Consider the following 27,861-nt stretch of genomic DNA (forward strand, 5'->3'; position numbering starts at 1 on the left):
GTGAGGTCCTCAGCCTCCAGTGTCATTGGTGAATGACCGAAGATGTCTCACAGCAGGTTGTTTGCCAGGCTGCTTTGTAAGTATTTCAACAAACAACAGTTTTAATCACCTGGCGCACTGGTCACCTTTGTTTCTTCGGTACGGGCACGTTCAGTGGCTCCCCGGTGTGCGTCAGCGGAGCTTTAAGGGACAGTTACTGTCCCAAGTTCTCCTGTCACTTAGCTTCAATGCTAGTTAGCCACGTTAGCCTGGGTCGTAGAACTATGCAGTGAATCTCGCTGTCAGTTAGCCAATAAGCTGACCAACTGGCGTCTCTGAAACTTCCAGCTAAAATTTCACTCTAACATCGACAAATCTGCATGTGCGGGTAGTTTATGCAAGCTTTCTACTCAACTTAAACGTCATTAGAAGCTGGTATAGGCGTCCGTATGCCTCGTTAGTTTGCACGCTGCAGTGATTGAAACTTAAAATAGTTGTTCACCTTGTTTGTTATAATTTAAACAGCCTGATTCAGACCACATCTCGCAATGCATTGACAGAAAGCTCATGTTGGAAACTGCTGTTGTGCAGAGACGGTACATTTTGTGTGGCAAGTGAACTTTGCACGATGGTATTGATGCTCTGAGTCGATAGAAGCAGAGCAAAGTTCAGTCATGTATGCTTCTGTATGTACTGCTGGTTTATGTTAAACTCGTTACAGGCTGTGCTGAATCTGGAGACTTTCCATATCTTGGAATGGATGAGAATATTGTTTTGACAGCGACCACCCAACACAACCTCCAGGGCTCCAGCAAAGGCTATTTTTATTGTTTTAATGTTGTTTAGCAAATTAGTGGTTGGAATGTCAGAAAAGCAAATGGTGCAATAACATTGTACAAGTTTATAGAACCTGGAATGATATTGTAAAGGCTTGAGCCTGCAGATATGACTAATTGACTTACTTCCTTTGGTCCACAAATTAATGTACTTTTAATCATATTTTCAATAATATGTTGTTGTTGTTGTTTACATCACATTAATGTACACTTTAAATAATCTCACTTGGACACTTAAGTCACTGAATTTGCACAGATTTTTTGTTTGTTCTACTGTGTTACACCAATGTCATCAAAACAAATTCCTCGTATTTTGTAAACTATACTTTGCAATAAACCCGATTCTGATTCTCATTCTCATGTTAATTCAAACAAAACAAGCATTTGAAGCATCGAACTGACCAATTGCCATGTCTGTCATGTTAAGAGGATACATTTTGCAGCATGTAGCTCATTTTCTATGCAAGGTCAAGCTCATTTTCTTGTCCTTGTCCCACCCATTGTTTCACATTTGTCACAAAACATTCTCATTAGATTACACATCTTAAACCTAAACTGCTTAATGTACAAGCATCTCTATTTTCTGTCAGTGTAAATAAACATTTGGTCTCTGTGTCTAAATTTAAAACATTTTTTGTAGTGACATAGATGTGACGGTGCATGTGCTATGTTTTCAAACATCTTTTCTGGGTTAAAATCAAAATATTAAAAATATGCATTGTAAAATTTAAGTGTTTTTAGTCAACTTGACAGTGAACGATAAAGGTAACAAGTAAAAGAAATACAAGATTGATGCTGAAGCACTGCAGGGTGAAAGTCCAGATTTTCTTTTCTTTTTTTTTTTTAAACAGTGAACAGTTCTTCAAATTTGGACTTTTCTACTCCTGTATTAATTCCCAACAATAGATCAAATTCATGTGTTTACACGAGTTACTTAAAGCTTCACATGCACCGAACAAGTATTGATTGAAGGCGACTTGTGCTTCGACGTCTGACACCTTAACACTGCCCATTTGCCTTCCTTGTGTCTGTTACAGTGCAGCACAGTGGAGTCAGGCACTGTTATACAGGATCAAGAAAGAACCTGTACATCACCAAGAACACAAAAGTCATCTGCCAAGGTTTCACAGGGAAGCAGGTTTGTACCCTCATCATTTCTTCATCATTGCTTCATATCAGTGATGGGAGTAATTCTTTCACACTTTATACTTACCTGTATCTTTCATATCTCAGTAAAGGTCTTTGTATGAGGGAGATCTTTTAGGAGAAGATATGGTAAAAGTGTATTTTAATTCATTAAACAAAACCACACACACACACACACACAATAGGATTTACACATGTTGTCATAGAGATTTTCCACTTGAATTTCTTATGTCTGTTTTATTATGGTAAATGTTACTTTTAATACCTCAAACTGATAGTTTGTCTTTGAGTACATGACTGGATAAGCACATCCCCAATTTTAAAGTGTTGGGACAATTTGAAATGGTCATTTGCAAATCTCAACCCATCATTTGTTTAAAGTGGAACATAAACATTAAATCAGAATAAAATCACAATAATACATTATATCACTTCATGAATATTTTAGATTATTTTGAATTTGTTAGTATTTCAAAAATGGTCGCAGGGGAAATGAAAAGTGGCAAAAATAATTTTTATCAGAATTTGAAATGTGAGTCAACTTCAGTGACATGTTTATGCTGCACGGATTGTATAACAAACATTTTACTCTTACATTTTTAATTTCTTTTTTTTAAGAACTCTAACGGATCAGGAGCATGACTTGAAATAAAAACACTTCTGAGAGTTTCTCACATGTAAACATGGACAGAGGTTCACCTATTGCTAAAAAAAACAATTGCTAAAATGAATTGCTGCTTCCTGCATTTTTTACTAAGTAAGCATCAGAATTGTAATTTATTATTTATGGATGGATGTTTCACAAATAAGAAAAAATAAGCTGCTTTACTTGGCAGTACTAAATTGTCCCAATCTTTTTAAAATTTGGGTCGTCCGATATTCTTCAACTGTAGATGTGTGTTCCACAAAGCTCAACGCCAATCTCTTGACTGACTGACTTTGCACAGGACGTCCTCACAACGGACTCCTTAAAGACATTTTTAGTCATTTCCCTTCAAGCAGGAAATGTTACAGTAAACCTCATTTCATTGTTCATGTAATTCTTTGTGGTAAAGAACTTTAAGGTGCTTTTCCCCGATAAAAGGTGCTTTGCAAATAAAGTTATTAGGTCTCAATTTTTGTTCCATGCAGCCTTAAATTCTACTAAGGTTAATTTATGGCTTATGATTAACAAAAAACTGCCTAAATAAACTGGTTTCAGTGTTTTCTCTGTGTGACCAGCTCTAATAAGCTGCTCATAGTTGTATTAGTATTACAGCGTTGCTGTAACACGTTACCGAAGCTGTCAGCACTATAGGTCAGTCCAATTACTGGCTCCTAAAGTTCAGTTCAAGTTATAGTTGGGAGGAAATCCAAAAGTGATTCACGCATGGTATTTTGGTCTGTTTTGAGTTAATTATCCACTATTAAAAATCTGATGTTGTCAACTGCTCCACTGCACACACTTCTGTGAAGGCGGTGGACTAGTCGGCAGCCATGGACCTCGACGAGAAATAACTGAGCTTCATGAGGATTAACAGAGTGCATTAAGAAGTACTGAGCAATATGGAAAAACCTCAGCATGCTTATTTTCTAAATAGCATTTACCACTGAGTGGCTGCTTAATGTGATTTGTCAATAAAGTGAGTCTCTACGCAGTCACGGCGTGTGTTTTGTGTATGTGGAGGTGCTCGGCACACATCAGTCGGAAAATAATTAACATTGTCTTTAAAGCAATGCAAACAAAAGCAGAGCAACAATGTCCCAACCCTTTATGAGAGACTGTCTGTCAACACAAACATGACTAAAACATATTCCTGATTAACTTTTTACTTTTTACTTTGAGCAGGAACACGTGTACGAGCAACATGAGTAGATTTACAGAAAAGAGAAGCATGCAGAATACAATGCCAGTTATTATTTCAAGGAACGCATTGATTCCTTTTGCCACTGATTTGGTGTTTTGACCCCTTTTTAATACGAAGCAACTGAACAGACTCTGTCATATGTGACCTTTTTAGTTCAGGTGAAAATGTTTTCAGGCAAAGTGCAAAAGTGGTTGGAAATCCAGAGTGCGAACTGGAGCAATATTGTGTTTTTCAAATGATTTGTTGTTTGTTGTTTTTTTTTCTTCTTCTCAGTGTAAATGCTGAAATTTGTCCTTGGAGCTCTCGGCGTTACAGTAATTTAGTTTGCTGTTGAAGCCATGTAATTGTCAAAGTTGATTCAATGCTTTTAAAGCCATATAAATCATGTTTGTTCCGTTTATTTTTCAGGTAGATTTAAAGAGAAAATACATTTCATTTTAACTTTTTTTTTTCTTCTCCAGTGACTCTCTTTTGTCATTGTGGTAGTCTACAATAAATAATAACAACTCTAAATGACAGATTATTGATCTTCAAAGTTGTTTTTCTGAGTGTGGAAAGAAACAGGTGTTTTCTCTGTTGAACCTTCTCCAGTCTTGTAGAATAAAATCCTTGGCAAGTGTGTTCAACAAGGCAGAAATATGGACTGCACAGATTTATATACCCCCTCTGTCCTTCCTTTTTTCTTCATCCCTCCATTTTCTTTTCAACTTAATAAAAGGTTGTTAAACACAGTTTCAGCGAACACTCTGGATAATTAGAAAAGGATGAGAAATGAAGCAGAAGCTATGTAGTGCACATCGCCATGCACTCATAGCAAGATTGACTTTTATGTATTGCTTTTTTGGTTTTTTAAGATTCACTTTCCAACATCCTGTTTACTCCCACAGTGGTTGTTGCTGCTTCATCGTGTTTATTTTCTTATATAAACTTTCTCTGATATCGTTTTGAGCAGAAGGTGATAACCAGCAGCGTTCTGCTTTTCATTATCCTCTTAATGCGAGTACAATACCAACATATTCTTCATGAATGCATCAACCTTTAGTTATATGTCAACACCGTGAAATGTATGAACTGAAAGTTTAAATGTTACACAGCATGTATCAAGCTTTTTGTCAGCATTTTTTCCATTTGATTAAAGGAAACTTTACTAAATGAATCAAAGGATTGAGTGCAGCCATGTGACTGAAGAGAGTTAACAGTGCTATTCACAATGTTAATCACAAACTTTAATGTCTTATCATTTTTATCTTTACTTATATATATTCATAACATGCGACCCAATACGTAAAAACAAGCCTTCAAAGTGACAAACTTTTTTCATTTGCATCAATTTCCGTTATTTTCAACTCTTAAAAACAGCTAAATAAAAAGTTTTTTGTGGAATTTATATATTAACGATGTTGACATTTTTTATTCGGAGAGAGCACAATGGAACAATATTTAAAAAAGACAGATCAAACAGTTAAGAATGAGCTCTTCAGAGATAAAAGTAGCAAGGCCAGGCTGGGACATGTGGTGAGGAGAAATACAATAGTGGACATATTGAATGAGGGATGTTGGAGACGAGGCTGCCTGGCCAGATAAGTAAACAAAGGCCTCAGAGAAGATTGCAGTTGAAATGAAGGACCTGAAGACATTTTGTGTAACATTTAGAGGAGGAAGAGCATTTTGTTTCATGATGATCCAACAAGATAAATCGGTCCATTGTCATTGAAGTAAAAACAATTAAGTGCTCTCAGCTTATCAGAGGTATTTTTTGTTGGGTCACAACAGGTAGTAGAAAAAACATTCAGTCTTTTTATTAATGTAGAAATACAAAGTAAAATCATTCTACATTTTTGACAGCACATTTCTATTCATGTTCTTCCATTTTTGTAGGATTTTACAATTAAAGTCTCATTATGTCTTAAGCAACATTTTATTATCCATGTCTCTATCAGTGAAAGGAATGAACAGCCTTGTTTTCATCTTAGTGATTGTAACATTTTCCAGCCATTTAAAAACCCAGAAGGTTTTCAAGTGGTGTTGAAATTGAAAGGAATACCTGTCAGTGTTTTTTATCCCACAAATGTATATTTAGAACCATATGTCACATTTGAACATTATGAAGAGCAGTAAAAAAAACAAAAAGCCACAGTAACTAAGTCTCTGGTAGCAACGGGCTTCTCGATAAAATCCCACATGGGAGAAATACTGAAATAAAATGCTCATTGTTCAAAATTGTTTTGATTAAATGCACTTTGAGTCCAGCAATGATTCCAGCACCACTAAACCTTGAAACATGATACATAGATGTTTAGATTCCTTGTTATATACATTTTATTTCTCCTATAAGTGTGGTTGACGTGAGTGAACTGTGTTGTGAGGCATTAAGACACATAGAAAAGCAGCCATGGCACTTTCTCTGTGGAGTACATGGAGCAAACTGCCTTTGAAATAGTTTTGTCAACTCTTTTTCTTCAGAGAGATGTTTTACATTTGTTCAGCGCAGAACATCCCAATCTGCCTTTGATTTGTTTTTCCCCGAATGTACCGCGAGGAGATTAAACCCAGCTTACATCATTATTTATTTGCCAGGAACATTTCAATACCCCCCCCCCCCCCCCCCCCCCAACCTCATTGAATATATTTACCAGTAGCTTCATCCAGCCTCTCTCCTGCACCCTTCCCTTTGCTCAGCACAGGTGATTAATCCTGGATGGCAGCATATTTCCTCCTTCCTCTCTGTCTGCAATGATATCTCAGTGTTGACGCTTTTAGAGGTAGCAGCGCCACACTTAATTACACACACACACTCTGACTCTTCTTTCCCCTCTTTTTTTCCTGTAGGGAACGTTTCACAGTCAGCAGGCTCTTGACTATGGCTCCCAGTTAGTTGGAGGTGTGTCCCCTGGCAAGGGCGGCAAGACGCACCTTGGCCTGCCGGTCTTCAACTCTGTTAAAGAGGTGAGTGTTATTTATTAATTTGTAGTTGTTGTTTTGAAATCTTGTATTTTAGGTAGTGAATTGTACATTGGATCAGATCTGTGAAGCCTTTCAGCTGTTTTGTTCAGAAAGAAACATTAGGTGGCAGTATTTCATAACTAAAGAATTTGCATTTTTCTTTTCTTTTTTTTTTTTAAATGCACAACCATTACTTTTATTCTCCCCTCAGGCAAAGGAGGGCACAGGGGCAGATGCCACTGTGATTTATGTGCCGCCGCCGTTCGCGGCTGCAGCCATCATCGAGGCCATTGACGCAGAGATACCCCTGGTGGTGTGCATCACTGAGGGCATCCCCCAGCAGGACATGGTGAGAGTTAAACATAAGCTCCTGCGCCAGGGCAACACCCGTCTGATCGGCCCCAACTGCCCTGGAGTCATCAATGTAAGCACACACACACTCGCGTTTACGCTCAGATGTTTGAAAGTAAAAAAAAAAAAAAAGTATGAGTCCACTGTTAATTTTAGTTTGCTGCATTATTAATCTGCAGTGAAAAACCTTAAAGGCAGATTGGTGTCCCACATTATTTTGTTAACATTTTGTTGGAGCCTGATTTGTACTAGGGTGCATGTGAGTAGAGCATGGGCAGAAAGATATGGGGTCAAGTAGATAGTTTTATATAGAGCATGTTTGTGTAGCAACATGCAGTTTTCTTGTGATGTCTTTTTCATCATGTTGGAAATTTGAAAGCAGTTAAGATATTTCAGGGTTGTCCTGCACATTTTATCTTATTTTTAGTTATATGGAGGTGGATGAAACAAAGCAGTGAAGCTAAAGAATAATACTTTCAGTTTGTAATTATAATTTTGTAACATTACCATGATTAATGTTCAACCAAAACAAATTGTTTATCTCATAAAACCTTGAGAAAAAAATATATTCTTATAGAAAATTGTTCATCCCTTTTGGATAAACAAGTCAGTTTAGGTTGTGTGCAGGTACGTTTGAACCAATGATACATTTCTTGAATTACTTTGCTGTTGATAAATGCACATTTGAGCGAATAAAAAAAAAAATACTTTGACTTTACTTTGTCAGTCATTACTATAATCATAAGATTAAAAGATTTAACCAATTTAATGTTTCTTTGTTATATAAAGATATTAGAATAACATCTGAATTCATGAAATATTTAATTATTTTAAGAAACTTTAGATTTCATTACAAGTTTTTTGATATTTTCTAAGCCTGGGATATTTTACTTTGTGTCATAAATCATAAATACATGTCAGTTTCACAAAATGTTACTATGGGGTAATTAAACTTTTCTATTGTATTATAACATTTCGAGAGACACCTGTGTTTATGGTTGAAATCGGTCTAATTATGCTTTATTTTTACAGCCTGGGGAATGCAAGATTGGCATCATGCCAGGCCACATTCACAAGAAGGGCCGCATTGGTGAGATATATTCAAATATGTAAATGTTTACGTAACATTTATTTTAAAGATTTGTTAAGACAGACTTGTCCACTATGACTGCTTTCCTGCTTTTCTCCGTGAACAAACTCAGACTTTCAATACTGGCCTTCAAAAGTGTGAAGGAAAAAAAAACCCTGAACTTTCTTACTCGTGTTAAATCCAAGATGGAGCCTGTGCCGTTCACAGCTTGATAAGCAGCATGTGCTTCCGCTGGCCCGTGAACCTTTTATAGAAAGTCTGTTTTATAGTAAATTGACTACAATCATCACAAAAGCTCAGACAGAGCAGCTGTTACAGAGCTCCGGTGTGATTTGATCCATTTTTGGTTCCTTTTCCTGTCGTGATAAAATGATTCAGTTCTATTCGGGCAGAAAATGACAGCTGCATTTTGCATCCCTTCTGAAAAGTTTTAGTGGTAATATAGGAAACATGATTAAATGTTTTTATAATGTCTCTTTCAGGCATTGTGTCTCGATCGGGCACTCTGACATACGAAGCTGTGCACCAAACTACACAAGTGGGCCTGGGACAGTCTCTCTGTGTTGGTAAGCTGTGGGTATTTTTGTTTTTTGTTTTTGTAGGAGCCACTTGAAGGGTACCACAGTGATAAGAAGCTACAATAAGCTACTTGTTACAAATGTCCTGAATAACAAGAGTTGCATGGTTTTCCTTGAAGTACCCAAAGTGTTGAAATAGTTGGTCGCTGGATACAATGGAATAGATTAATGATGGACACTGTTAATGACATTACATATTCATACTTCTGAATAAATTCAGTTGACAATAAATGTATACTTGTAGCAACATTCATTTTGCCATTAAATCAATTGTTTTTAAGCATGTGACTGGCAGTAATAAGATTCATTTCGTTAATTTCTTCTTTTGAAAATATATAGAAATTTTGTACAATTTACCTTTTTTTTTTTTTTAGTAAGTCATCACACATTTTCAAATCACGGTTATGCTGACTATTCAATTCAATTCAACTTTATTTACACAGCACCAAATACAACACAGTCATTCCTAGGTGCTTTTAACAGAGAAAATAGAAAAACCCAACAAATCCACATGAGCAAGCAGGTTTATTTGCGACTGTGGAAAGGAAAAGCTCCCTCTAGCAGGAAGAAACCTTTGCAGAAACCAGACTCAGAGGTGGTGGCATTCTGCTGACCGGTTGACTACTGTTTGAGAACAGACTGTGCTACTCTCAAGGTTGCTGTGAGCACTTGGAGGTATCAGGTCTGGTTTGAAAATGATAAATGTTGATATCTTTTTTTCTTTAGCAAATGAAAAAAAAGCACCAAAAAAGTATTGTAGTTTCATTGTACTTTACCTGTTCTTGAATGTAGGATCTGTGTCAGACATGTGCAACTGGCAGCCCTCTTTTCTATGTTTGGCCTTGTGGTAGTGAGTGGAAATTGTATATCCTTCACAATGATCAACTTGAAACATTCATGATGTATGTATATCAAGCTTAAAGGTTTCATAACATAGACGTCCAACAACATTGTATTAAAGTGTATTTCCCCAAGTCCAGGCTTTGCCCTGCCAGGAAAATTTCAGCCAGTCTAAAATTCCCTCGATTGAAATCTGCCAGGAACGGGCTGCTTCTGTGCCTGTACCTTTAAATGCTAATGAGCTGGATCTGTTCACGTCTCCTCTATGTATAAAATTGCCACCCACTCGTTATTTAAGAGGGCAGAAGTCATCTACCTGTGGGAGGGTCAAAGGGAGGGTCCATTACCAGAGGGAGTGGGTATTTCCCTGCATGATGTCAAGAAGAGAAAATCTCTAATTCCCCTGTATGAGCACACATTTGCTAATTGTTAGAGCAAGAACTTTTGTGGCCTCGTAGACAGGTTATGGGAACAAGTACTGTTGGAAAACCATTAGGAAGTACATTTTGGTGAATTTGGTGAGTTTGCATGTTTTTCCCTGCGCACAGGTTTTCTCCAGGCACTTGAGGTTGTTCCCAAAGTGGAAAACACTTTTAAAACTAAGTTGTGAGTTTAATTTGACCCTAAGCTAGTGTTGATGTGAGCATGTCTGGTTTTGTCTCTCTTGGGTTTTCCTGTTGATGGCCTTTAACCATTGTCAGCTGGCACCTGCTGCCCCCTGCCACCTTTAGTTGAATAAAGCAGTATTGAAAAACTGGAAAAAATTCAAATGAGGAAAGATTTTAATGGACCTACAAAGACTAGATAGAGGATCCACAAGGCTCATTCTGCACCGATACCAATACGCTGCATTGAATAGCACTGCATTTCGTGCTTAAATGTTACTTAGACATGATTGATGCTTTAAATTTCCTTCTCAGATCTGAGCTTCAAAGTACCTACCGTATTTTCCGCACTATAGAGCGCACCTGAATATAAGCCGCACCCGCAAAATTTTAAAAGAAATTAAGAGTTTCATAAAGAGTTGGTTGAGCACTAGAAATGAATGGGGAGGAAAAAATCAGCTTGGCTTCATTATTATTTAGACACTATAATTATGGAGTATCCGCCAGCCAGACTTCATAAAGCCAGTGCTTCTCCAGCATTAAATATTGTAGAGTTCATTAAGGGGGATTATTGGTGGGTCTGCTAGCGACTCCTTAAGTTTGAGCATGACCCCAAGGCTACAGTAAATTACTGATAATACAATATTTAATATCACTGTCATCTCTGTTGCCGGTAATTCAGATTCCGTTTGTTAGTAGTATGGAAACCACATTGGAAAAAAATGTGCAAGGAGCTCAAAGTGCACTGTCAACATTTAAAAGACATTTCATGATAAAAAAACAAACAAACAAAAAACAGTCAATCAATGTCACATAAAATTCTATAAGGGAAAAAGGGTCAAATACTGTGCAATAAAAAGGCCAAACAAAAATACAATACTATAAAATACTGTACAATAAAATGTCCATTCAAGATTAAAATGTCTTGTTTTGAAGTCTTCACAGCTTGTGGAAAGAAACTGTTCAAATGGTGAGCACTGGAACATTTGATTGAGCGATAACTTTTCCCTGAGAGAAGCATTTCAAAAATAGCCCCGGCAGGGTGTCCTGTGGCGTCATTCATGACTTGTAAAGCTCGATTCAAGAGTCTAGCTTTATTTGTGGCCTCCAGAAGCAGCCAATGGTCTTACTGGCTGAGCGAACCACTTTGTTCGAAGAATGTTTTTCTTTCAGAGCAAGATTTCCAAACCACACAGTAATACATTTCCTTAAGACACTCGATTACACGATAGTTGAAGTTTAAAAGAATCTTAACATTTTGAATAAAATCACTGAGCTTGTGCAAAAAGAAGAGGCGCTGTCTTGCTTTGTTTGCAATGGAACTGGTATTAGAGCTCCAATTCAAGTCATGCGAAAAAGTCACACCCAAGAATTAGCATTTCTCAACAATCTGCACCTCAGAATCATTGATAGTAATAGACCTCTGATTCCTATTGAGACAAAAGTCGAAAACTTCACATGTTTTTGATGTGTTCAAAAGCAAGTTCTTTACCTTACTCCATTTAACTACATTTTAGTTTGCAGTAATGTGGTTTGCTTTATTATTCACATTATTTGTTTTTCTCTTTGTGTTGCCAGTTTTTAATGTTATGTGGATACATTTAGTTCACATTTGTCTGTGACAATTTGTCCCGTGGAGGCTTTGCCCTTGTCTTCATAGATCTAGCAGGCAGTGAGTCTTGAATATTACGATCGGACACTCGTACTTTTGCAGAAAAGCCATTGACTTCACATTTCTGCTCTGAAAGGAAAGTTGTCATCAAACCTCCATGGAGATGAAACGCTGTTACTATAAACCTCAATCCGGTGATACTTTATTTCTAACAAAATGTCTCATGAAGTAGTCCACATTTCCCCTGAGCTCTGTGATCTTCCAGCTCAGTGTTTTGGTTCACTCAGAGTTTAAGAGGCTCCTTAAAAAGTCTTGATAATCAAAGTTTTAGACCTGAAAATGTCTGAAACACAAGTCTGGCAACTCCTGAAAAGAAATTGGATTTTAAAGTGAATGGTGTTTTAAGACGGTTACTCTTGCTATTAGACTTGCATTTGAGTGGGAATAAAACTGGCATTTTGTTATAGGAAACCACTAATCGAAGCCGTTCAGTTTACCTGCTGCTATTACTGTGTGTACGGCTGCTTTTACAAGGCTGATGGACAATTTAGGTCACTGTGACACTTTCCGATTAAAACGGTGCAAAAGTGAGTTTATCATAGAATATATCACATGTATACATAATAGAGTTTAGGAACTAGTACACCCAGATCTGTGTGCTTAACATAACTGTGCAAAAGTAGTTTGCTTTAGGCCATTCAGAGACAGTGTACATTTTCCATTGTGGATGTGAAGTAGCTGTTAAAGTTGAAGCCCGTTTGTTGTAAAAACTCTTGAATTTCTATTGTTTAAGCCTGCAGACTGAGTCCACAGGCGGCAGCTGTTACGCAATTAAAAAAGGCTTTGAGGAAGTCACTTTAAGCTACCTGGGACGCGCCAAACAGCAGACGGACAAATGACGGTGACAAGGTGGTTATGTTACTGCACAGCATCAGTCAACTCTAAATGCCAAAGATTAAATCAAAATCTCTTTTCCTCATTTTACATTCACTGACCCTTCTAACCCCATTCCAAAATGAGTACTGTATGAGTACTTGCATTTGAGTACTCACTCATACAAAGTACTTAAATGTAGTTAAAATGTATACAGTTAGAAAACATTGTGTGCGTGGCCGCTTTAACAGACGTGCCCGCAAGCTTGACCAGTGTCCCTGAGAGCGCGCGCTTATGTGGAGCAGGTCTGGCACAAAGCTGGATATAAAACTAACTGGCAGATAAATACAAGTGTTCATCTCAGAAACTGAGTTCCATGTCCTGCTTTCCACCGGCTGTGAGGCAAGGGTGTTAACTGCTCCTCATTGCCCGTGATGTGTGCTCTTTATCGTGCCTTGCAGCGAAGTAAAGCGCACTGTTATGTCTTCAGTGTATCTTCCTACATAACAAGGGTATGGACTCCAGTAGCTGATTAATCTTTATGTACACACCGAACATACACGGAGAAGCTGCGGTCCGCTGCAGAAACTCAACACACTACAATACCCACAACGCCTTGTGTCCGTCTCAACGTGGCAGCCCTAGTAGGTCTAAATACACAACATGAGCGCTGCCGTAAAGCGGTATCGGGTGTCGTGGTATCGGTGGCAGTTTTACGAGTACGAGCACTCATGCCTGATATGAAACCCTATAATAAATCATTGGATTTCTATTCTTACAGATTCAGATTCGGATCGACTTTATTCATCCCTTGGGATGACTCCCTCAGGGAAATTTGAGTTCCAGCAGCTTTAACTGGACAGGAACAGCACACAGAGAGCAAAGAATAAAACATAAATAAAATAGGATAAGTCTAAAAAAATAAAATAAGATAAATAGTTATGTACAATATTATATAGGCTCTTCACTAACCTTAACTAAGCAGAAATAGCAAAAGAATAAGAACTCCAAATAAAATATAAGGTGACAGGTGACATCAAAAATGCACTGTGGTTATGAGTTGGGTAGCGTAGCTGCTACTTCCCTTCCGTCCTCAGACCCCTCTGACCCCTCCTCCCCCCCAGTGAGGAATTGTACAGCTTGTACATGCTCCGTTGCTGCCTTTCACCCATATCTCATTTCACTTTCCGACTGAACCGCCATGCTATCCTCAGATATTCACAGGCATTGTCAGTGGAGAGTCTTGAGTGTTAAATTATTCTTTGTCTTTGGCTTTGTCTCCTCCTGTTAGGTATTGGCGGGGATCCATTTAATGGCACGAACTTCATAGACTGTTTGGAGGTGTTCCTGCAGGATCCCAAGACTGAAGGCATCATCCTCATTGGTGAAATCGGAGGAAACGCAGAGGAGAATGCAGCAGATTACCTGAATCAGCACAACTCTGTGAGGAAATAAGACTGTCTACACCCACTGTTTCACTTCACTCTCCTTGTAATGTTTTATTCCTGCAACACTTAACCTAGTGGAGTTGTTCATCTACAAAAGATAGAACCTTCTCTGAATTGACCCTCTCTCTCTAATCTGTCAGCAGCTAATGAACACTGAAAACCGTTGAACGTCAAGAACGAGGTTGAGGCGTTAGACTCCTTTCTCTGCGAGGGCAGCTGCAACCTCTCCATTTTTCTTCTATTTCCTTTTTTTGACAATGTGATTTGTGTGATCAAGAAAGAATGATAGATCGGATAAAGGTATGATTCATAGTACGCGTTTGAGAAAACTGCAGTGTCGATGAACCTGGAACCATTTGTGATGCCCACGTGCGGTGGAGAGCAGTACAGTGATGACTGGCGTATGCAGCCAAGCAGCTGAAAGCTTTCAACTGACATTTCTTAACAGCAGCAGGACTGAAGTCAGTGTTTTGCGCCTGAAAGCTGACTTTTAGACTAATTCTTTCAGCCGTATATGTTTTTGTTTCTGTGTGCGCGCGCGTGCCTGTGCTCATGGCGCTCTCAAGCTAAGAAACGGATTTGATTTGCTCTCGGCTGCTCTAATGCATGCAAATCTCCTGCTGGTGTCTCAGGAGAATAACTTCTCTCACTCAACAAATAAAGTACAAACACCCCCCACCCAGTGAGCCACAGTGTTGACAGCAAAGGACAGCTCGAATGAAACACGTGCATGAAAAAACCCAACAGAGCATGGGACTAAGCTGCAGATCTCCTGTTGTAAGTCAGTTGTGTAGAAAATCATACATAAGTTAGTGCTCAGAGACCTTTACCTCACAGAGTGCAAAGACTTCTGGAGTTTTTTTTTATCAAACTTGTCTCGATTCAAACATTTGAATTCAAGTCATGGACTCGCTGCAAGGCAAAAGTGAAGATTGTATGAATATGAAGTGCAGTGTGTGAAAATCAGCATGCAAAGCCCCCGAATAAATTATTAATTCTTTTTAATATTATGACCCCTCAGTCTAAAAACATTTGTATATGAACTTAAATATTAATTGGTGAATAGGAACCCTCATCACAGCAGTATCTAGGAAGACAACAGAAAACTTTTATAGATAGTAATTTCATACATTAAACACTTGCTAATGTATTTTATCAGCATTGCATGGATGGGTTAGACGTAATCTGATTCACAGCAACTCACCAACTAGTAGTTTTCAAACAGTTGACTTACACATTGCAAATTACATCAGTGACTTGTGTATGGGTTTGGGTTTTATTAAAGGATAGATATATCAACTTTCATGAATTGATGAAACCGTCCATTGTCTATCGCTTAGCCGGGGCTGGGTTGCGGGTGCAGCAGTCTAAGCAGGGATGTCCAGACTTCCCTCGCCCCAGACACTTCCTCCAGCTCTAGTGGTGGGACCCCATGGCGTTTCCAGACTAGCCGAGAGACATAGTCCTTCCAGCGTGTCCTAGGTCTGCCCGGGCCTCCTACTGGAGGTACATGTCCGGAACACCTCCCTGGGAAGGCGTCTGGGGGGCATCCAAAACAGATGCCCCCGCCACCTCAGCTGGCTCCTCTCGATGTGGAGGAGCAGCGGCTCTACTCCGAGCTCCTCTCTGGTGACTGAGCTCCTCACCCTATCTCTAAGGGTGCGCCCAGCCACCCTACGGAGGAAGCTCATTTCAGCCTCTTGTATCTGGGATCTGGTGCTTTCAGTCATGACCCAAAGCTCATCGCCATAGGTGAGAGTAGGAACGAAGATCGACCGGTAAATCGAGAGCCTCGTCTTTTGGCTCGGCTCCTTCACCACGACGGACCCAGACTGTCCGCACAACTGCATACGCTGCACCGATCCTCCTGTCGATCACACACTCCATATACCCCCCCACTTGTGAACAAGACCCCAAGATACTCCTTCACTTGGGGCAATGGCTCTCCACCAACCTGTAGGGGGCAAGCCATGGTGTTGATCCTCATCCTTGTTGCTTCACACTCAGCTGTGAACCGCACCAGTGCACGCTGAAGGTCTAGTCTTGATGGTGCCAATCATCTGCAAAAAATAGAGACGAGATCCTGTGGTCTCCAAACCGAAACCCCTCCAGCCCCTGGCTGTGCCTAGAAATTCTGTCCATCAAAGTGATGAACAGAACTGGTGACAAAGGACAGCCAGGGGCCACTTTCGTGGCGAGGACGCCTGCTGTCTGGTGACTTTTCAGCCCAGACAAGTGGCCTGCGACTACATACTGGTTTAGCATCTTTGTGCTTGAATAAAACACCAGGTGGTTTATTTTATACCGCTGATATAAAGTTAGCAGCTTGATATTTTTATTTTACTCCACTCTTTAAGCTCATACTATAGTATCAAATGTAGAACAAAAGCTGCAGAAGTGGGCTGGTTTGAGCCAAATCCCCAGTGACACATGAGTCGGCTGATAAATATTTGTGTAATTACGAAGTGTAAAGTGATCGCTCTACAGGGAGATGTAGGCTGAGATTTACAGTCAGTCGGTGTAGCATTTGGAAAAATTGATTTCCTCTTCAGTTTTAAGAAATTTTTGTTTAAGTGACCAACCTTTTGCACAAATTATGTAATCCTAGAAACATCGATTTGCACCACAAGGAAGGCAGATCTAACAAGGTCTATTAACTTTTAAAATGGCCAAAACAATTTTAAAAAACATCGCAAGCTCCCTTAAATGTTTCCTGTTATCCATCTCCTGCAACTGAGAGTGATAAGCGTAAATTAAATAATAGTCTTTACCATCATACTAAAATGATCACATTATCTTTATGTGATGATTGATTTGTGTCATGCAACAATGAATGCATTGAATTGACAGATTGTGCAGAAATCCACAGGTGTACTGATTTCAGTATGCATGACTTCCTGCAAATTTGTTATGTACTGATGCCTTAATTCTGTAAAAACTCAAAACAACCCAGTAGTTCCCAGCAAGTTTTGCTGTCAATTATTGTGATGCAGCACATATTTCAACGCCCAGCCCTCATCTATGCTGCAGCTTCTCACTGCCAACATACACTCACCTGTATCAAAGGTCTGTGTACATATTGCCAGAATCTCAAAGGCTTTCTGGAGTTAGAAATACGTTTCACACGTACAAACATATTAAATTCTCGTTCATGCATATCAAGTAGGTGGAGAATTTGGCATCTAGGCCGCCACAGACTTTTACAGATTTTTTTTTCTTTTTCTTTCCCAGCCTCTTGACTTGCTGCCCAGTCTGTCTCCATTGACCTTAACTAAACCCCTTTTAATTCTGTGAAAAAACAACTCAGAAAAATTAACACAGGTTATATTCAGTGGGACGCTAGGGTGAAGAATGTGCTGCTGCTGTGTGTTATGTAAACACACATGGGCTGGTTCTGCATGCCTTCCCGTCATGTTTCTAAAGGCGTGTAATTGTCTCAGTTTGAATTTTGAAGCTTATGAATCCAATTATTCACTTTAGCGGGGGGCTATTTTGTATTTATAGAAGACCCCCCCCCCCCCCTCTGTGTTATGTTGGCACAAGGGGAACTACCCTATTGGTCTCCTAATTAAGGTAATAAATCTGTACTGCTAACAGTGGAAGACAAAAGACGGGTAATGTGAATCGTAGTACTACTCCCCTCCCCATATGAATTGTTACTTAGCGCATAGAGAGGCTGGGATTAATAGAGTAATTAAACCCCTTTCGTTTGAGGTAGATTTGAGGCTTGATTCGCATGAGGGTGGTTTGTTTATTCAGGACGTGATTTGACTACCGAGTGCTGGATGTTGACGCTCTTTTGTTTTGTGCCTGCTTTTCTTGTTAAATACGTTTTTGAATGCATAGAACTGATCCTTTTAACATATTCAGAGTTCCCCTCCCTCCTTGTCTTCCCCCTAAGTGTTAATGGCTTGTTAGTGGTGAATTTTGAGCCAAGGTCCTCAACGCTTCCTTGGCTGAGCTACGCCCTACTCGTCTTGGATCATCAAATGTCATTTGTGGACTATGTTTGAGGCTGCCATCTTGTCCCCGACAGTGTCGGGGTGGAGTTTGAAGATGAGACGGCAGCAGGAGTGGATGTCTGAAGGCTCTCACTGTATTGCAGGGGCTATTAAACCTGCCACATTCACTCTCTGAATGTAGTATGCCAGATGAGCCACAGCCTCCACTCAAAAAGCCAGGACTTGCACTGTGTTTGTGTCTATATATATCTATATATGGGCAATTATTCCTTGCTGCGAAATATTATCTGCTGTACGTGTGCACACACAGCCTCTGTCCCTCTTTACTGCTAATGCTGTTATTGCTGAAGATGAAATATTGGCTCTCTTCACCTTGGAAATTATCTGAACTGTTGAATGTATCATCCATCAATGAGCAAGCGGCATAGACAGCCGCTGAGCTAATCAGCGCCTGCATGACTAATTACCATTTCAAAAATGAGATGATACAAAATGGCAGGAGACGGAGCCCCTATCTGGTCATACACCAGCCCATGCAATTAAATGGCTTGATTGACCCTTTGTTTTAATAATGCAGGCTGAGACAGAGATGGCTGGTTAGACAAGCCTGTTATCGTGGGACTCAGTAATGGGAGGACATGGGCTGTTTAATCTCTAATGAAAGAATAAAATGCAGGTGCAGGAAACTCATTCTTGCTATTTTTGTGCTGCGCCTCCTCACCCCAACTTGTTTTTCTTTCCTCTGTTTCCTTTCATTCCCCCCCCCCCCCCCCCCCCCCCCACATATAACCCTTGAGCTTACTCATATTTTATGCACAAATCATTCTGTCTTCTTCTCCTTTGTCCAGGGCGTGAATGCAAAGCCCGTGGTGTCCTTCATCGCCGGATTAACTGCTCCGCCGGGCCGTCGTATGGGCCATGCCGGTGCCATCATTGCTGGTGGAAAGGGCGGAGCCAAAGAGAAGATTGCAGCCCTCCAGTCAGCTGGAGTTGTCGTGAGCATGTCCCCGGCTCAGCTGGGCAGCACGATGTTCAAGGTGAGTCTTGGGTGAGGGAGGTTTAAAGACAAAACTTCATAAATAGTGATTGAGGGTTACTCCGAATAATTACTGATTTTATTGACCTCAGCGTTTAGTTCTGAGTTTCTTGCTGTCATACTTTGTGCCTCAACAAACATTTGTCATTGTGTTTGGCAAGAAAGCTCAAGTTATTGGTGCGCTGTGGAAAATCTGACAAAAATTATGTGATAGTTCATTTTTCACACTTGAAACAATTTACGAAGTGAATTCAGATTTGAGAAATTATTTCAAAACAGCATCATTTGTTCTCAGCACACTTGCACACATTTCTTTCAGGAGCTTTCACCGACTTTCAGGACATCTCAGAGAACCATGACGCATATGCTCTGTCAAAGTGCTCCGCATCGGTCCTTTCTGTCTCTTCATGTAAACCTGTAGAGACTCGATTGGTTTACGATCAGGGCTCTGTGGCCACAACATCGAGTCTTCTTCATGGTATTACACGATAGATGCACATTGCTGTATGTGTCTTTGAACTCGATTTGGATCAAATGTAAAACACAGTTGTCAAGCACCACAATCTTTCTTTCTTCTTTTCCATCAACTTTCTAAATAATAGGGTTATATGAGCTGAGACCTTTCCCAGCTGACATGGTTGAACAGCCAGATTATAATACCCTCAACAGGTTGGTCTGTCCATCACAATGCAGATTTTCACCCATGCACACGATCACACAGTCCAATTAGAGTCTGTCACGAGGGTCCTTTTTCATGTCATTTCTATCAATCTATCAATCAAGAGTCCTTTGAGTTTCCCCATTTCTTTGACATTACAGTGGTTTCAGTGCTAGAAAATGATGAATAGTCAAACTAGTTTGTAAGAGTTATCCTCTTACAAAACTGTAACTAATTGGAGTGCAACAGAGAGTTCTGTGCTCCCTTTGGGAGAAGCAGGTGGCCCAGAAAATGAAAGGAATCATCAGCCAATCTGACCGTGTTCTGGCCATTGAATTTCCTGTGATGCCCTCAGGCGGCCTTATAATGCGCCCCTAAGGAGAACAAAGCACTATTGCCAAGTCCTTCCCTCCTGTTGCTGTCAAACAGCCGCTGCGGTCATTTCAAATGACTGTTGCATACTGTTAAAATGCGGTTGTTTATATGAACCATAGCAAAATGGGCTATTTTATTTTCCACAGTGCCCTTGTATCAACCCTTTACATGTTGATGTGCTGCGTCTGACATAAAAACACATTCCCTGTGAGTTTTGTAGGCTTGTGTTTGGATTAGCTCTATAAAGATCAAATGTATTATCTTACCATGGATCAGTGAAGTTGGTTGAATTTGATAGGGAAGAAACAATTATTTGACAGCTGTGGTAATCAGTTACTTGCTATGGCAATTACTAGTCAGTGCTGTGGATCACATCTTGAAGGCAGCTACCATGGATTGCGTTTCAATCACCTTCACTAATGAAATAGTTCTTCTAGCATGTTGAGTAATGTGAGGCTACTGTGTCTCAGTCATCAGGTTTTTTTTTTTCCATTGCGAGGTTGCAGGTTCGTTTAAGCATCTCTCCACCGTCTTTGTGTTGCAGAGTCCTGTAGCAAGACAAAAGCCCATATTTCTCCGAATGGATGGATTGAGCAACTGTGATAAATGTCGAATGCTTTTTAAGACCGCTGAAACAGTGCTATATAAGTGAAATCCCACGAAAATAATGATTTGAAGACACGATTAAGAATTTCAAATATAATTTAAATTACTCATTGTGCCCACCCACTTTTAGTTTGTGCACATTGTACAATTATATTTTCAATGGTGGTAATCACAGTACATGTTACTGTTATTGGAGCTTTTTGGTTTCTGGGCTGCAGTTTAGATTACTGTCTCTAAGGAGCTCATCCATTACTGGTGATAGTAATTGTGTTGTTTTCAGTGTGCGAAAGGGCAGGATCACCTTTTCAGAGTTAACCGTAAAAACCTTTTCTTCTCCTGGCATTTTCCCATTATAGGTTCACCTTCTTCCTATACTCTCTGTCTTCTGTATCCTCCTTCCTTCACACCACTCCACCCATAAACCTCATCGCCATCGTTCCTCTTCTCTTTCCATTCTCAGCATCCCGAGCCATCATTTTCCTTGCGTACAGAACCAAACTCCATCTATTTCACTTCAGATCTTAAAATGTTAATAGTGAGCATGTAATTATGTGACATGAGGGATGTTAGTGTCTGACACTACAAAGAGGTGTGAGAACTTCCACTGTCACCTCGTTATGGAAATGGGATGCGAATTTCATATTGTGGTCTTTGAATTAGCGGCAGAATCACTTCCGTCAAAGTCAAACCTGGTTACATTACTGTGATATTTTCTCTTCCTGTAAGAGTTCTGTTGCCTCACAATACCTTGATAATTTACATAACGTTTCACCTCTGAATGATGAAAAGCCATCAATCCGACAGATGGAATCCAGCAAAGTTACATTGCCCTTGGTTTTAAAGTTGCAATGTGCTACATTTATTAACTATATTCTCACCATTACCTACACGCACTTTAAAAGGGCTGAACCACACAAAGTAGAATTTCTGAAGTTATGCCTTATCAAGGTGAAAACATGGTCCAAAACACACATCTCGTATTCTGAAACTCCCTTGGATGTAATTTCCTGCTTTATCTTTAACTTGAAATTTAAACGTGAGCCAATTCAGAGTCAGTCTGTTGGATGTTAATAACAAATAGTTAAATATAGATTAGTGTAATAAAAACGATTACAAATGTATTCACAAATACATTTAATTAAATATATAGACATACTGTGTAACTTGTGTGGGGTTTAAAGAAATATTGCAATATGAATGTAATATTTTCTCCTTGGGACTGAATATTTTAAGATGCTGGTCTTTTGTAGCAGCATTTCTCCTTACACAGCCAGCTACAAATCTAAAAAGGTTTACAGGGGAACTGATCGTCCTCCCCCTGGGAGTCCCGAGCTTTAGACTGAACTTTTAATATGCTGTAAAGAGAAAGCCAAAAAGAAGGGCAGAAATTAATAAAAGTGTTGACAGTGGCTGAGCTGGTGTCACCGCCTCTTTATTTCAGTTTATCTCCAGGGAAGCACTGTTAACAAGATGTATAAAAAGTGAAAGCATGTATTACACCCATTCATCATCTTATACTTTCATTACCACTGCTGGTACTACTGCACGCAGATATAGATTTACATGACCCCCCCCCCCCCCCCCCCCCCCCCCCCCACCCAAAGTTTAATTCATAATCATTGTGCGTAATGATGAAAAACGTGCTGTGCGCTTGCTCATTTTGCCGCATGCTGTGTTCATACATCTCTGTTAAACTCATTGAGCACAGGAGTCGGAGTAATAACACGTAAGAGGGTGCCCACACCCCGAGTCCCTGAGCTCACCGTGTGGGCAAAGAAATATGAAGTCTGAGCTGTTGGAGGGGATTTCTGCAGCAACTGACTTGTAAAACGTGCATCTGCAAAAGTGCATATGCGTGTCATCATATTTTATAGGACATGAATGTTAGATGAATTATTCATACAGATGAAAACATGAGTGACCTCAACTGTACATTGCATCCACAGCCACGTCAGACACGGTCAAACTCCCAGTAAATGGTCAAATCAGACGGGAATCGTGCTATTTTTCCTCTCAATCTTACATTCTCACACGCTGTTCAAACTGTTCTTCATAAAGAAACGATCACAGATACACGCCGCCAACTTAAGACGCAGTGCAAACGAAACACAGCATGCCTGTGCCGTCTCCATCATCTCTGCAGGACTTGTCTCTGTCCATTTAATAGTTTGATGGAAGTGTGAGAAGTGGCAGGCCAGATTTTTACATTTCTTTTGTTCACTCGTATACGCCAAACTAGTGTTGTCTGAAACTAGTTGAACTCCTGTCAGCAGTCAGTTCAGATCAGCAGGCATTCCAGCAGAAGACTGACATCATGGTATTAAAAGAGTTTAAAGTTCAGATAGGGCAGGTGTTGTGGGAGTTCGATGGCCCAATCATCTTAATAGAAGTTCTAAATGTTAACATATATTGATATTCATAGACTCTAGCATAACATAACTCTGCTCCTGTTATTCTTTACTACTCTGTACTAGAGCTGCACAATATAGCTGACATTTATGAATGTTCCATTATCAACAAGTGCAAAAATACATTTTTTACAAGACTGGACTACATAAAACATGTTTCCAAGTTCTAAGCATTCATGCCTCAGGCACAAAAATCAAGGAAATGTGACTCAACATGACAACGTCTGCAAACTGCTTCTCTTCTGAAAAGCTGCTGTTGAAAAACAATCCAAACTCACAGCTGGTGTAAACTAAGGGCAACAGAAAGAGCACTGTTAGAAGTACAAATACATTAAAATCATCTGCTTAAATGTTGAAACTTAAGACAATTTTTTTTGTCAAAATGTGTTTTAATTTCTTTTCTCTTTTTTTTTTTTAACTGCATATCATCCTGCATCCCCACCCAAAGGGGAGACCCACCCTTCCCTTTAAGAATGACTGCAATGGGGGATAAGAGGACATTCAGATAATAGCCAGTTCAAGTCTCGTATATTAACGAGCCTTGAAAAGGTTTAAAAGTTTAAAGTCATGAATCTGTTTCTCCATCTAATCTTTTATTCATGGTCCCATTTTTGATTTTTATGCCAAACTGTTTGTCTTTTTTTCCTGCAATCATCAGAGTGGCTACTGGCTCTAGTGTTTGTGGCTCTTTGGAATCTGCAGCATGTTTGTGTTGGATAAAAATGTTATGGTTTCAGATTTCAAATGTTATGTCTAGTATACATCCATCATTAAAGATGGTTTCTTTTAGGGGCTCAAACATTTGTTTGCATGTTCAGCTATATGGTTATTGTACTTTCAATTTCTTCCAGGCCTCTTCTCTTCAAATATATTAAGTATTAATTAAAGCCTGAAATATTCATGGCAGTTAAGCTACAGTCGACGTTCGAGTAAAAAAATACAAAATCCTATTTATCAGAAGGCTCTTGAAAATGAAACCAACCTGCTTCCTCAGGACTGTGTTGATTTATCATTTATAAAACAACATGTACAATCAACCCCACAAATATCAGCACATGAATAATCTAGTGTTCCAGGAATTGAGATGGGTTGAGAAACCCTAATTTAAAAATCACTGCAGTCAAAGGGAAGGAAAAAAAGAAAGCAACTTGCTCTAATTTTGGCAGAAAAATGTGTGCGGAGCCTCATATTGCTTGGCAAGATCATATTAAATATGCAGCTCTTGCAGTGCTAACCGAAAAAAATGTTCTGTGGCACTGGTGCAAGGATGAGATATCAGTGAACTTTGAAAAGGACTTAATTCATATGCAAGGTGGAATAATTCCGACCTTTTACTTGTTTACAAAATATCCGCCGCTCCTAATCAGACGGCATTATCCCATCAAGCTCCATACCAACAGAGGATTGCAGGCAAAGATCTGTGCAGACAATCAGAAGCACTTTAATCTCAACATTTAGTTTGCATACCAAATTCTGAAGTCGAAGGAGGTGCAGAGGCCACGCTCCTGCTACCTGCCCTCCTCTTCTACCTGGGCCCAGCTGTGTCGGAAGCTGTCGTCATTGCCAGCTTGTGAACGTTTGTCTTTGGCGTCGTTTCTTCTCCGCCTCTCCTTCAGTTTGAATCCATCCATTTTCACTCGTCACTTTTGAGTGGCAACCTCTCCTTTCCTCCCCCACTTCCTCTTGACTTGTCAAATGTCTGACTCTGTCACCTAAAAGAAAAGAGTGGTGTTTTTTTTTTTTACCAATTACTCAGAATTAGCGCTGCTCTCATACCGCGTTGCTGTGATTCCTGTTGGGTTCACTTCACATCACTTCGGTCTGCCCAGGTCACAAACACCATCCTGCTTTTCTCCACTCTCACTTTTCCATCCCATTACCCCCCCCCCCCCTTTTTTTTTGTCCTAATTTTTCTCTACAGCCCTCTCCCTAATTACTGAATCACTTTTCTTTTAACATAACCTCATCTGTAAAGCAAATTGTGGTGAACAAGGCTGCAGCTCGTCTCTACTCCACCTCACCGACCACAAGGTGCACTTCTGTGAAGACTCGGGGTGAGACAGGCTGTTGGACCGCCCCTAAAGCTCTCTAAAGCTTTGTCAAAGGCAAACCCTTTTCTTCCTCAAGGTGGCAGTAGAGCTTCACGTATCTCCAGGCCACGGAGGCGCCAGCCAAAATGTGCACGAACGCTTGTGTGTTCTGTGGACCTGATAAGTGACATTTGCATTAAGTTACTCCTCCCCCCCCCCCCCCCCCGTGGAATGGAAAAGATTCTCAGGGAACGACGTCTTCTATCATCCCACGATTTGTGTGATATTTCCCAAATTGAATATGTAAATAGCGGCATCCGTTTTAATGGCTAACATAATGCTTGCTCATTTATAGTCACATGCTTGGACTCTGCTGATAAACACGGCAACTGTAACCTCACATAAATCAGATGTTTGCAGACGTGTCACCCCTATCCATCACACCAAGTGGGCCGTTTTAACGTCGACTACTGGAAGTTACTGACACATACGTACATGATTTGCGCTCTCCAGGAAAAAAAAAACAAAACAAAACACCGGGCACTCTGAAACTCTGGCTGGCTCCGTTCCCCCTCCCGCCCCTCAACAGCAGATCTGATACATGGGATCAAAATGGAGCCGGTGTAAATTCTGCATTATTAAATCATTCATGTCTGTCTGACTTTGCTTCACGTTTCTTCTCTTCTTCTTCTCCTCCTCTGTTGTCCGTCTCTGCAGGAGTTTGAGAAGAGGAAGATGTTGTAAATTGCGCAAAAGGCTACTGACCGTTTGACCCCTGCCTCGAAATCGAGATGAGCGGCCTGATTACGGAGGTGGATATGCCCAACTTTGTCTGAACCCTGAATATTTCAGCGACCGATGCGCACATCAAGTGTTTATATTGTAATTTCTGCCATGAACTCGTACCTTGCACATAAAAGGAAAGATTAAATGCATAGTGTATTACTGCAATCCTAAAGAAGTCATTGTACACGATGTAAAAGCTTTATAGATGTTCTTCCTTCTTTCACATAATCAGCAGCTGAATGAACGATGCCAAGGTGATCTGTCTCGTTCTGTTTCACTCCCGCTGTGCAATGTATTTCATCACCAGTTTTAACGGCTGTCCACCTGAATAAGAAATATTTCTCATCATTTTGTAGCCGTGTCGTCTCTACTTTCACATAACCCACGTGAGAGACAGATGTCTCATTAGAGAAGAGCGCATTCACATTTTTAACGTTACTGAAGCAACAAATAGCTCAGAACTTTACCTGGCAAATGATAGCAGACGATGCAGACCTCGTCGAGTGCAGCTGTGATTCAAAGGATAAACCAAAAGGAGCCGACAATTAACAGCAGTTGGTCAGTTGCTTGACGGTCTGGTCACGTTTTAAATCCGATTTTACCTCTGCTTATTTCTACTGTTTAGTGGAACATTTAGTTATTTTATTTTTTTAAAGTGTTTAAAGAGGGAGTGAAAACTGAAAATAGGATGCGACCATGCTGTAAATAAATGAGCGCGCTTGTTAGCGCTGTGAGTTTTTATTCTCCCTCAATCGTGCCCGAGTTTGAATGGAGTGGAGGTCAAAGCTTTCTCTCGACAAACAACTCCTCCAGTTTCAGAAGCTCAGTGGAACTTTCAATGTAACACGTCTTTCCTCAGTTTGTGGAAACAATTTAAACTCGTCTGCAAAAATCTCTGATACTGAAGACTTCATTTATAATTGTTTACAAAAGCTTACAATTTAGTTTGTTTATGAAAACAACAAAAAAATTTAATTTGAGAATCTTGTGAGCAACATTTATTCTAGGTGTTGAGTCAGGTTCCACTCAGGTCCAGCTCTACATTTTGTTGGTGTCAAATCACAAGAACAATTAAAATTTGTATTTTGTTTTTTGTGCTGTTAAAGCTGGGACTTTTTGTGTGAAGTTTGCATGATCGCCACTTCCGTGCATCAGTTTTCTCCTGGTGCTCCAGTGTCCTTCCACATTTTAAATATCTGCAATTGAAGTGGTGACTAAAAGATTAAAGGCGTCAATATTTTTTTTTTTCAATGAGGGTCTTGTGATGCTATGACTGAACCCCAGGGTAAATGACCCCTCAATAACATCTTAATATTATTGTCGATAGCTATAGAATTTGTGACAAGTTATCCATATGTGGAAAATATCCCATTTTGAAAATCAGATTTTGGCACTGGGCTTTGGACAACTTTGAAGTAAATGCCCACATATCTGAATGCACAACATGATCGTTTAGAATTACAGATTACCTGTATAAAATGGATATATGTTCATCAAAGAAATTAATATTGCACAAATAAAAATGAGACAGGATGGACTTGGCATGTGGTCGAGACGTCTGCCAGCGCTGTTCAACACTGACGTTTTTAAAAGTGACACACTTCCGTCACATGGAGTCAATCGACTTGATTGATCTGGTCATGTTCAGCGCTCCTTCTCCGGGGCTTATCAGGTTTCACATACTCAGATGTTTGGCAGCAGACTTTTCCTGGCCTCATTGTGCTCTTCAATGTTTGCTTTTGTTGCTCCAAGTACAAAACTACGTAATGGCCACACTAAGTATTGTTTCTCTCTGTCACGTGTTGGGTTTGGATTAACTCTATTAGATGAAACGAGACACAGTGATTAACAA

General features: G+C 39.8%; 1 protein-coding gene across 1 annotated transcript; it reads left to right on the forward strand.

The window, feature by feature from the left end:
- On the forward strand, window positions 1-26,357 carry suclg1 (succinate-CoA ligase GDP/ADP-forming subunit alph). The gene is made up of 9 exons (XM_080520776.1): window positions 1-76; window positions 1,853-1,953; window positions 6,638-6,754; window positions 6,963-7,175; window positions 8,135-8,192; window positions 8,675-8,758; window positions 13,992-14,143; window positions 18,959-19,147; window positions 25,941-26,357. Exons 1-9 carry the CDS (start codon window positions 43-45, stop codon window positions 25,965-25,967), a joined length of 975 nt encoding a protein of 324 aa, XP_080376902.1. The 5' UTR covers window positions 1-42; the 3' UTR covers window positions 25,968-26,357.
- The last annotated feature ends 1,504 nt before the right edge of the window (window positions 26,358-27,861 follow it).

Source organism: Blennius ocellaris (genome assembly GCF_963422515.1).
Source record: "Blennius ocellaris genome assembly, chromosome: 3".
Lineage (NCBI taxonomy): Eukaryota > Metazoa > Chordata > Actinopteri > Blenniiformes > Blenniidae > Blennius > Blennius ocellaris.